Here is a 12,513-nt window from a genome sequence, read left to right as displayed (position 1 = left end):
GAAAAAAATAAAAAAATAAAAAGGAAAGTGTTTTGAAATTTGAAAAGGGGACTACACTGAAGTAGACTACAATAAAATCATGGAAGTAAAATACACTTTGAAAAAAATTACACAAATGTAAAATATATAGTAATAAAATAAAAGAAAAATATTTTTAATAAAAATTGTTAATGAATTTTTTCTCTTTCTGCATTCAAGAAAAAGAAAAAGAAAGAAAGAAAATTGACTAGATGAACCTGCTAACAGATTGGAGTAGGACTGAAATTACTTTGTTATACCCTAGATGTAGTGCTTTATAGTCCATAAACTAAGCTGGCAGTGAGGCTTGTGTTCCTGAAGAGCCCAGTTGGCCCAGTTGGGAGGGGCTCAGTGTAATGGCTCCACTCTCCCCTAGATGGTGCTTCTAGCCTCCTGGGGTGGATTGTTGTGGTGCTTGTAGGTGCCTATGCGCCTGCATGGGAGAGGTGAAAATGGCGCCACCCAGCTACCCAGTCCGTTCTCCCAGATCAGCAATCGCACACCTTTCCTCTGTCTTCAGCTGTCTTCCACTCCCCGCTCCTTCACATTCCATGTCCAGGTCCCAGGCCGCACCTCTCTCCCAAGTTTTGTCTCAGATGTGGCGGTTTCCCCGGCCCCTTACTTCCAAAGGACTGTGGATTGATCTGTTCTCCCCTCTGTGGGAGGGTCTCATGGAGCAATGGCCGAATGAGCAGTGGCCAAATATCGGCTGCACACATGAATGTTTGCTGAACCCTTCTGCTGCCAGTGCCCCAAGACTGTGGCCAGATGCCAGCCTGCCCAAGAAAAAGTTCACGAGTGTAGCAGCAGCGTTTCAGGGAATATGGAAAATCACAACACACGTCTGGCACCAGGCTTCACCCTAAACGACCTTGTTCCAGCACCAGCAAATGTGGCCATTTTCTGGGGTCTTCTGGGACCAGGTGGCTTCCACAGTCTCTACAGAATGTCCTACCAACAGTGGAACCACTTTTCCCTGTGTGGCTCCAGAACCTCGTGAACCCCACTCTGTTCCTGGGAATTCACGTTTCCCAGCAGAACACCGCCAGGTATGGAGCTGCAGAGTTGCAGCCTTTGTGCTCCCCTTGTTTACAATCTTAATGGAATTTAAATCCTCTCCTTTCTCCTTTCCCCTTTTTAGTTTAGTCCCTGTGGCTCTTTCCAATTTTCCACTTTCTCTCCAGCTGCTTTTGGGGAGGGGTGCTTTTCCCATATTCTCACCCACTCCCCATCTCTGTCCTCTCTCCACCTGCAAAAGCACCTCCCTTGCCGTGGCTTCCCGCTCCCCAAGGCCACCTCTTCACGCCATGTATTTGCTGAATTCTGTGGTTGAGGTTGTGCAGATTGTTGTGTTAATCCTCAATCAGTTTTCTAGGTGTGTAGGATGGTTTAGTGTTGGTCTGGCTGTATTTCATGGACGCGAGACACACAAAATCTTCCATGCTGTTCTGCCATCTTGTCTCGTCCCCTAGTGACTGCCTAATTTTCATTTGAGCATTTGAGAATATCATGCCACTCCCTTCTTGCCTGCAGTTTTCTGTGGACGGTTCTGCCGTAATCTTTTTTTATCTTTCCATATTCTTTAGTGAACTCTTCTGTCTTCATGCTTACAGGATTTTTTTTATTTGTGTATTTTGTGAATTTTACTATCTTATGTCTCAGAGTTGGCCTGATTTTTTTTTATTTTAATGGGAGTTCTCTGTGACTCATAGATGTGAACATCTGATTCCTTCACCATTTAGTAGAAATTTTGCATTACAATGCACTCAGATAAAACTTCTCCCTTTTTTTCTCCCTCTTTTCTTCTGGGACTCCATTGAAAACAATTTTATTACACTTTATGGAGTTGCTGTGTTCCCTAAGTATACGTTTGTGATGCAATATGTTAATTTTCCTCTTCTTTCCTGCTTCATTTCTCACACAATTTTATCTTCTATGTCACTTACTCATTCATCTGATTCTCTCTGCCTTGAGTTCATTATATACAATCATTTTCACAGATCACGTACAACATTTTAAAAATTTCAGCCTGACTGTGTTTTAGGTCTTTTCTATCTGTAGTCAGGGTATCCTTATGTCTTCTAGGCTTCCCGCAAGTACAGCTAGTATCCTTATGATAGTCTTTAAAAGTTCTGTTTCCTTATGATAGGTTTTAAATTCTGTTTGAGGCATATTATGTATATGTGTTTTAATTTTATCCCTGGCAATGTCCTTTTATCGTTTTTTTTTTTTTTTATAATGAATTCCTCCATCATGGTGTATATCTATGACTCCACTTTCTTAAGTGTTTTAGGAAAATCCTGTTATTATTTCTGCTTCTATACTGGTGTCTTTATTGAGAAGTGTTACATACTGTTGAGGACCTGACATTTCTGGGAGCATTTCTTGCATGTGCCATGTGCACTTTGCTGTCATGTATTGTCTGCTCTGTCCCTCAGGTCAGTCCTCTGCAGAGTTTCTCCTTGCCTCCATTGGGGAGTTTTCCAATTTTGTCCATAGTGTTGAGTTTTAACTAAGTGAGTTTGGTGCGCTTAATAAAAGAGGCTAATTCCTATCTCCCCTATAGGTGAAGCTATGCCTCACTATATGGTCAGTAGACTTGGTGCCTGTGCTGGTATATGGTGGTGTTTGGAAGGAGGGGTGCAATGCTGCTCTGAGTTCCAGGCACTCTTTCCCTAGTAAGGAAGCACCTAAGGAAGGCAAGGGGGGGCTATAGCTTGGTGTCAGTGGCTCCGTTTCTACTGGGAGGTGCTGAGCTGCTCACTGAATTCTGTCCATGATGATTGGTGGGAGGAAATATTGGCATTAGCTCCCTCTCTAGTTCCTGGAGTTGTAGTTCCCAGCCTCCCCTGTTCAGGAAGCCTTCACACAAAGAGAACAATCTGTACTTGTGGGTCCCAGGCTTCCTTCAGAACCCTGCCTTCACCTTGTCTGTATCCAAAGCATTGCCCCACCTGGCAGCTCAGGCCTCTTATGTTTTATATCAGGAGCTCTAGCTGGGTTTGAATACACCAGTTTTTATGAACTCAATATGACAGGGACCTCACTGATCCTCTGGGAGAGAGTCTCACTATGCTGTGGCTGGAGCTGATTGTCCCAGAAGGGCAGTTGCATGAACATTAGCGCTTGGAGTCCATGGTGAAGAACAACAAGAAGGCAGCATCCATTTAGCTGCTCTCAGCAGAGGCTCCTATGCTAATAACCAGGGGAGTGCAATGGTGCCTGTCAGCTCTCCTGCCCCATGAGAGGTAATGCCCCATCTCCCAAATGCACTCCAAGAAGGTAACTGTCGCCACCGATGTTACCCAGGGATCCTCAAACTGCAGCACTCCCTATGGGCCTCAGGGCTGCTTCTCCCCAGGAGCACTTCTATACCCACCAGGCCCCACCCCAGTGATGGCATGGACTTCTAAATCTTCAGTCTTTGAGTTCCGCATTTACAGGAGGTTGACTTCTCATGATTAACTTTATGTGTCATCTTTACTGCATCATAGGTGCCCAGTCTCCCCACTGTTTCTGTGGATATCTGTGATGTGTTCCAGAAGAGACTGTAATTTCTATCCATGGTTTCTGTCTGCCTGGGCATCACCCATTCCATTAAGGTTCTGAGTAGAATCCGATGCTGAGGGAGGAAGAATTCCATTTTTACTTCCCATGTGCTTGTTTGAACTGGAACAGTGGTCTCCTCCGACCCTTGTTCTGAGAGTTACATCATCAGCTCTCCACGTTCTGAGACTAGACTGTAGTTCAGAATTACACCGCTGGTTTTCCTATGTCTCCAGCATGTGAGAGTGGAACGTGGGGCTTATCAATGTATTTAGTCATGTAAACCAATGTGCTTTGGGCTCTGTGCCTCGGGAGAATCCTGACTAATACACAGAGATGAATTATCTCTTCTTAAGAGGAATTGAATAAAGCTGTAGCTCATTTAAAGTGCTGAGAAGCAGAGCCAGGAGGGAAGTGTCACGTTGTTTGATTGGGAAAAGGGCTGGGTGAAGATAAGGAGGAGCTGTGGGATCCTGTGACCTGCCTGGACAGGGAGTGCATCTGGGACTCCTCTAATGGTTCAGCTGTTGTGCCTCAGGAAATTCGTAATTCATTCATATTGAGGGACGAGTAAGCAAGTGCAAACAACTGTGTCTTTTGTGCATGCTAGTGTAGGTTTCCTATTACAGCAAAGTTTCTAAGTCAAGGAATGAACAGGAAAGTACAGAATCCTGTGTCCAGAGAGGCCCCCTGAAGAAACTGCTGTGTGGAGAGGAAGCCCCTGACCCTGACAGGAAACCTGCCTGTAACCTCCATCTGCACCTGCTCCTGGGAACACAAACCAGAGTTGTGCATAGTGTGTGCCCCCTGGTGGTGATGATCCCCTCCTGCAGAGAGGTTTGTATCTGGGCTCCCAGTGAGGTCCCCTCACCGTGTCTCTTGCACAGTAATATGTGGCCGTGTCCTCTGTCTTCAGGTTGTTCATCTGCAGATACAGCGTGTTCTTGGCGTTGTCTCTGGAGATGGTGAATCAGCCCTTCACGGAGTCTGCGTAGTATGTGCTACCTCCACTACCAATTGCTGAGACCCACTGCAGCCCCTTCCCTGGAGCCTGGCGTACCCAGTGCATGTCATAGCTACTGAGGGTGAATCCAGAGGCCACACAGGTGAGTCTCAGGGATCCCCCATGCTTCACCAGGTCTCCCCCAGACTCCACCAGCTGCACGTCACACTGGACACCTACAGACACAAGACATCTTGGTCAGGAAACTGTCACACATCTACTGGTTCTCACTCATATCCACTCACATACTCAGTGTCTCCCGTTCACCATGCATTACCTTTCAAAAGAGCAACCAGGAAAACCCAGCCCAGCACAAACTCCATGCTGAGGTTTCTGTGTTCTGTGCTGATCACAGAATGGGAACACCTGGGACTCCCGGGGCTGGGGCTCCTCTCCCAGCTGCAGCGTTGGTGCTAGGCTTGTTTTATCATCACAGATAGGGCCCTATTTGCATGTCCTCTGACATATATATCAAACTCCACAGTTAGATTTGATTCTTTAAAAGTGAACGACAGGGTTAGGGACGCACTTCTACATTAGTTTGTGTGAACGGTGATTTGACAATATGAAGAATTCTAATCAGTGAGCACAGTTATATTTGCAGGCCCTTGTGCATTTTTACAGGTCTTTAATCAACATAGGTCATTTTCAGAATGCATTAGTTACATCCTCTTTGATGTTTAATTCCAAATACTTTATTGTGTGCCATTTTCATTTGTATAATTTTGTTATTTGTGTTGCATGTATTTCCATGCTGGTGTGTAGAATCACAGGTGGTTTATTTATTTATTTATTTATTTATTTTTGTTCATTTTGCATCCTGCACTTTTCCTCATTTTTAAAAACTGGTTCTAATATTTTTTGTGGTATCTCTAGGGGTTGTTATCTTTAAGATCATGCCATCTGCAAAGAAGTAATTTTCCTTCCTCCTTACTGATTTAAATGTATTTTATTTCTTTTTATTGCCAAAGTTTGTGGGTACTTCTTCCAGTTGTAGGAGAAGAATGCCTTTCCCTTCTTTTCTTCTGGGCTTTCATCCTGTCTAAGGATTCAGTTGACATAAGACTGATCTAAATGGGGGAATAAATTTCATTTTGCAAGTGCCTGGGCTTCCTAATAATATGACACCCAGACAATGAACAAAGCAGGTGGCACTTGTGACTTTCAGACTACAAAACTTTGGATTTGGCAAGAGTCAAGGCAAAGGTGTGGTTTTCGGGTATTTAATTAGTCAACAAATAACTAGGTTTCTTTGCACATCCTTCTTGTCCCTGTGTTACTTATTCTGGTGCTAAGGATGGTTCTCCCCTCCTGGTACAGGGAAGGGAGTTTCCCAAGGGAGATTTATATCCTGCTGTCAAGGGACACAGAAGGGTCTGAGTGTCCTTGGACTGGCTGTTTCTCCCGTGACTTTCATCCAAATAAGGACTGTGACACGATGACATGGTTTGAGGCGGCATAGTTATTCTTCACGTTATCATGTGGAATACTTCTATTGGGATGACCATCATTGCCTGGCTCCTGATGTGGTAGGAATGGTTTTAGTATTTTATGTTCATTATGCTGTCAGGTGTGGGCTCTCATAGTGGCCATGATCATGTGGAGGTAATTTCCTTCTCCTTTTTAATTGAGTCACTTTAAATGATGAACATGTGCTTTTGTTCATGAAAAAACTGTCTAATGATTTTATGAATAAATTAAGGATTGCTTTGATTCAATCATTCCATCTGGTAATGGAGGACATCACGTTTTTGCATTTGTGTATGTTGAAGGATGCTTGCATCCCAGGGATGCATCACACTGGATTATCACGTATGATCCTTTCAGTGTGCTGTTGAATTCAGTAGTCTCGGATTTCATCAAGGACTTTTGCATGTATGTTTATCTGAGACACTGGCCTGTAGTTTCCCTTCTTGTGGTGTGTTTCTCTGGCTTTGTTGTGAGAGTAAAGGTGTCCTCATAAAGTACATTTGGGAGTGGTCTTTTTCATCAGTGATTTGTAATAGGTTGAGAAGTATTGGCATTAATTATTCTTTAAATATTGTAGAATTTTAATAACGCCTTGTTAGTTTTGGAAGGTGAAAGTTTTATATTTAGGATATCTTCTTACTAATTTTTGTTTTGTTCCTCTTGTATTTTGCATGAAAGAGTATTGGTGGATTATATAATGCTAGAAAATGTGTAATTTGTTCTTGGTGATCTAATTGTTGACCTATAAACATCTAAGTTTTTCATTTATGATCCTTTTCATGTTTTTAGTTATGTCTCCTTTTTCAATTCTGATTACATTTGTTTGAGTCTTACCTATTTCTCTAAGCTACCTTTGTTTTTTATATTTCACTTTTCTTTCCAAATTCAAATTTTAATGAAGTTGATTTGTTTTCTGTATTTGTGATAGTCTGTATCTTTTCTTTGCTTTAACTTTTTATGTTAATTTTATGTTTATGTTTTTATCTCAATGAAAATACCAATGAATTTTTTTAAAGGAATCTGAAAAATATATTAATAGATAGGGAACCACATAACACATGGAGGTAACAAAACCAATCACGAAGACAAGAGAATCTGGAGACATCACACTTCTTCCTTTTAAATATATTGCAGAGGTACATTAACTACAACAGTGTACTGCTGTTATGAAATGAGACATATAGACCAGTGGAGCTCATTACGGAGCCCAGAAGTAGAATTGTGCAGATGCACTCAGCAAATCCTCCATGAGATTTACAATGCATAGTGGGGAAACGATAGTGTCTCTTAAACATGGTGTTGACAAGAGGAGCCTGGGTGGCTCAGTCGGTTAAGCATCCTACTTCCAGTCACATGCTGATGTCAAGGTTTGTGGGTTTGAGCCCCACATCAGGCTCTCTGGTGACAGTTCAGAGCCTGGATTCTGTTTCTGCCTCTATCTCTGTGACTCCCCTGCTCATGATCTGTCTCTCTCCCTCAAAAATAAACATTAAAAAATGGTATTGATATATAAATGCAAAATAATGACATTTGGCAATAATTTGCATCATACATATACGTCGACACAAAAAAATCTCAAAATGGATAAAGATTAAGCAGAACTCCTGACCCAAAATGCCTTTGAAGAAAACACACAGGACAAATATCATGACATTTGCTTGACAATGATTTATTTGATACAAAAACAAAATCACAAAGAACCAAGGCAGACAAGGGGGACTACATCAAACTAGAAAGGGGGCAAAGAATATAGTAGCAGAGTGAGAAGGCAGTCTATGAATGGGAGACATTACATTAAAAATATTGAAAAGGAGTTAATATCCAAAATACAGGAGGGACTCCTTAACGTCAATAGCAAAAATCACAATTATAATCATAATAAACACATCACCTGATTAAAATTTGGGTCAACCATGTAAATATCTATTTCTCTATTAAGGTTGAACAAATGTCCAGTCAGCATATGAATTGATGTTCATCATCACTAATCAGCAGAGAATTCCACCCCCGATCCACTGAGATATCACCTCACAACTGATAGCAAGGCTATTATAAAATAAGGCAAACACAACGAGAACATCTCAAGTGTTGCTGAGGATGTGGAGAACAGGCAATCCTAGAATTCACTTGATGGGAGTGCAACATAGTGTAGCCACTATGGAAAACTATAGTGAAAATAACTCACCAAACCGAGTTCTTAATCTGCTCCAGTACAGTTGAATTCATGTCCAGCTGAGTGTGAGGAAGGTCTGGGCCTCATGTTCTGTGGAGAGGCAAGTGCAGAGACAGGTGGATCCAGTGGATGATTCCTTAACCACTTCAGTAGAATGGACCCCTGGCTGACCGTTTTGTAAGACTTGACTCAGTGTGCCTCCCCACTGGTTGTCTCTGGCTTCCTGAACTGGATGGAGAACAAAGGGAGTGAAGGGTAGAAACTAGTCTTTTCTCTCACAGGAACGTGTATATCCTGAGAATCTTGAGAGAAAGTCATGGAGTTGATGAAGACGCTGTGGGGTTTCGACAACCACAAGGGTCTTTACTCATGGTCTCTCTTCATGGGCATCAAAGGAAAACCTTAAGGAAAATAAAAGGAGAGAGGAGCTGCTCAAATATATTAAATTTAGATCACTTGAATGAGTCAGTCTCCTCTGTTTGAAAATCACTTATATATATTTTAAATGGTGGCCCATGTACTTGTGAAGTCTGTATATGAGTTGATTTATCCCAAAGCTTGGTCTCTGTCAAGGTCGTCACTACTATATGACTGTTCACTCTAAATGTTAGAAGACATCTGTGTTTGTAAATGGTTTAGGAAACAGTGTGTACTGAATACTGGTCAGGATGAAGTTTGCAGGGCATGATGAGAAATTGCTTCACAGAAAAATTGACCCTGAAACACTACTGGTTCTGGATATGAATTCTGAGATCCTGGGTGGCCCTTAGAGTCCTGAGTGGCAACTGGTGACCTGAGCACCACATGGAGATCTGACTGCTCCATCCATACTTGAGCGACCCTGGTGTCCTCAGATCACCCTGGTAACCTGAGTGCCCAGGAAATCTGAGTAGCCCTTGGTGTCTTGAATGTCCCCTGGTGACTTTTAGGTATCCTAAGGGCAAGTTGCAACTTCTGGGCCTGTGGTCAGCTCTCAGAAGTCCCTTTGTTGTTTTTGAGCCAGCTTTGTGGTTAGGTCTATCCTGTCCTGTTCACCCTTGGAGGTGGCTCTGGTTGTGTGGCTGATAATCCTGGGGGAACCTCCAAGGGTGAGGCCAGCACCTGCTTTATCCCTCTTCCTCTTGCCTAACAAACTGCCTAACTGATGGACATGTGGCTCTTGTGGTCTGGACCCTAGTATGTGATATAGAATATAGGATAGTATGTGAACCATCCACTACATCCACTCTGCTGGGGTCGGTGGATCCAATTCCACCAGAAATTACTGGTTGAGATGGAGAATCCCAAGATGCTGCCAGTGAGGTGCAGGGTGTGCAAGGCACTCACCAGTTGGGCACAACCCCTGCAGCTGCACCTGGGACAGGAATCCTGGGGACAAGAAGACTCAGCCTGGGCCAGTCACCAGCAGTCACAATCATCCCACATCTGACATCTGAAACCCTCACCTTTGGGACCTCTCAACAGGCACAGAAAAGGCCCTAGAGTCTCTTCTGTTTCTCAAATACAGCTCTACCTTTCCCAGAGACCTCAGCCCTGTCTGAGGAGAGAGCTGTGGGCTCCCACTCCCTGAGAGTGGAGTTTACCCTAGATCTTGAGAAGTTTGCCTGTGTGGGAGGGAGCATGTCCTTATAAGTGGACAAAAATTGAGTCAGGCTCCCCTGGTCCTTCCAGGTCCACCTGTGGCCATCTCTTTGTGGATCCACAGGCTTATTGGTCCTCTGTAAAGACAGCACTTGGTCTATGAATTGTGTTGGAGGCAGTTCAAGAGATGGCCTCACCTTCCTGATCAAATAATGAACAATTGAGTGGATCACAATTCACTATACTCTATCTGTCCAAAAGATATTTAAAGGGATCTACATTTTCTCCAGAAAACTTTCCAAATCAAGTCTTTAAATACATTCAGTTTTAAGTCATTACACACATAACTGCATAGGAAACATCTATATTGATGTCCAGTCTGGTGTAAATATAACAAGTAAAGGACACTAGTTCCCAGGATCATATTTCTTTTAGTTTCCATACTGATGTATTAACCTCACCTCACAACTACCTGCAAAGAATGGCACACCAGGAGACTTCTGATCTTGATGGTTCTCTGCTGATGGGGTTTGCTTCCTCAGTCATCTGCAAAGCTTGGAAGCAGTGCCAACATCTTTAAGTGCACAGACACCAAGACATGGACACCTTTCTGTCACCTGCAGATATGATTCCCATGCATGGCTGGTGTCTCCATCTCCTGAGAAATCCCCATCCAACACAAGGGGCTGTTAACTCAGGGAGGAGGCACAGATGTCACAGAAGAGTAGGGGACTCTTCACTCATATGGACAGAGACCATCAGTATCTGAGGTAAGAAGTTAATGGCACTAAAATAACCACATTAATGAAAATGGATTGGCTGACCTGGACATCACTGGAATCTAAACATCCGGAGCCTAAAGAAATGGTAGAAAATGTGTTCATAGTCCTGAAGGCATGTGCCAAGAGGATAAATGCTGAGTTAGCTGAATAGACTTCAAATAGAGATCAGAATGCTAGATAGTAGATAGATGATAAGTGGATAGGTGATGGATGATAGAGGGTAGATAGATGATAGATAATAGATAATTTTTTGTTATATTAAAGTCATAATAGAGGATTCACATCATTATGAAAGTATTTGAATGAAATTACCCACTATTGACAATATTTTTAAAAAATCATATTTTAATATGGAAATAATGTTTTGACACCAACTTTAGATATATAGAATAAATAATTATGACTTCAATATTTTCTGAATAACTACAGCTTCAACATAGGTTAGCACATGCCTCCTTGTAGATTCCTACTCACTCCGGGGCTAGGGCTTCCACTCCCATTTGTTCCCAGGGTCTCCCTTCCCAGGATGTCCTGAGCCCTGGGATGTGCAGGGACAAGAGCTCTGTCCTGGATCTGGACCATCGTTCCTCTGGCCTAACATTTACAGCTCCTTCCAGGCCCTTGCTCAACCACCAGGCTTCTGCCCACCAGGCTCCATCCCTGCATCCACCACCTGCCAGCCTCCTTCTGGACTCTTCCATTCATTTCCTGTGGATTTAACAACAGTATGCTAGGTTGGAAGGTCTCCTCATAATAATTCACATTGAGGAAAAAACTGCATACGTAAAACATGACAGACTCTGTCCACCATTGCCTTGAGTTCATTCCCATGATGTTATTATTTTGCACCCCATCTCAGCCCCTTGACCCCACAGTGTTGCATTAGAAACTGTCACTTTCATGAACTGAACTAAATCTGTCCCCCATACACAACTGGTCCATCCTATCTATCCACTCTATACGGTCATCAGACAACCACCCAGCTAAGAAGGAACACAATACAGAGTGTGAAGGCATAAGTATTTATATAAATAATTTTAGAAAATTTTATCTGATAATCAAGGTAATGAGATATTTAGAGAAGTAACTTAAATATGTAAATGACCATGTTTATTATAAGATTCTATGAGTTTAGATGAACATAATCAAGTTACAGGACAACGCAGTAACCACAGGTCAAAGAAATGCATCATTCTCAGGTCTATCCAAAGCACTGGATAGACCTGCACAACAGGTTGTCCTGTTGTTGTCCTGTCCTGCACAACAATTACTTTCCTGTCTCACCTCTCTCTCAGGTCCTCAAGGGTTCTCTCTGTCAAAAATAAATAAACATTATAAAAATAAAGATATACATACAGATCAGTGGGATTTATTTTTTTTATTATTTTTTTTATTTTTTTTAACGTTTATTTATTTTTGGGACAGAGAGAGACAGAGCATGAACGGGGGAGGGGCAGAGAGAGAGGGAGACACAGAATCGGAAACAGGCTCCAGGCTCTGAGCCATCAGCCCAGAGCCCGACGCGGGGCTCGAACTCACAGACCACGAGATCGTGACCTGGCTGAAGTCGGATGCTTAACCGACTGCGCCACCCAGGCGCCCCCAGATCAGTGGGATTTAATCGAGAACCAGAAATAAGCCCCTTCCTCTATGGTCAACTGAATTCTGGCAAGCGCAGACAACGTGACATGGAGGAAACAATGGTCTTTTCAACCAAGGGTGCTAGACAGCTGGCTATCTATGTGCAGTGGAATGAGATTGGGTCCATACCTCATACCACATACAAACATCAACTGAAAGTGGATCGACAGTTTAAATGTAAGAAGTAAAATTATAAACTCTAGAAGAAAGAAATTGAGATAAATCTTCATGACCATTGGGGTTGGCTGTGATCTTAGAGTTGACACTAAAGCACAAACAAGGAAAGAAAAAATAGATAA

The 12,513-nt window shown here is 42.7% G+C and overlaps 1 gene segment (V, D, J or C); it reads right to left on the bottom strand.

Annotated features, from left to right (window-relative positions):
* Positions 1–4,206: 4,206 nt before the first annotated feature.
* Positions 4,207–8,263, bottom strand: LOC124512377 (immunoglobulin heavy variable 3-23-like). The segment is given in 4 exon segments: positions 4,207–4,332; positions 4,436–4,743; positions 4,845–4,966; positions 8,223–8,263. Coding segments are annotated over 4 exon segments (597 nt in total).
* Positions 8,264–12,513: the final 4,250 nt, after the last annotated feature.

This window comes from Lynx rufus, unplaced genomic scaffold (genome assembly GCF_022079265.1).
Source record: "Lynx rufus isolate CCGP_SWC_20201006 ecotype Redwood Valley unplaced genomic scaffold, mLynRuf1.p SCAF_17, whole genome shotgun sequence".
Lineage (NCBI taxonomy): Eukaryota > Metazoa > Chordata > Mammalia > Carnivora > Felidae > Lynx > Lynx rufus.
This window is presented reverse-complemented; position numbering and strand designations above follow the sequence as displayed.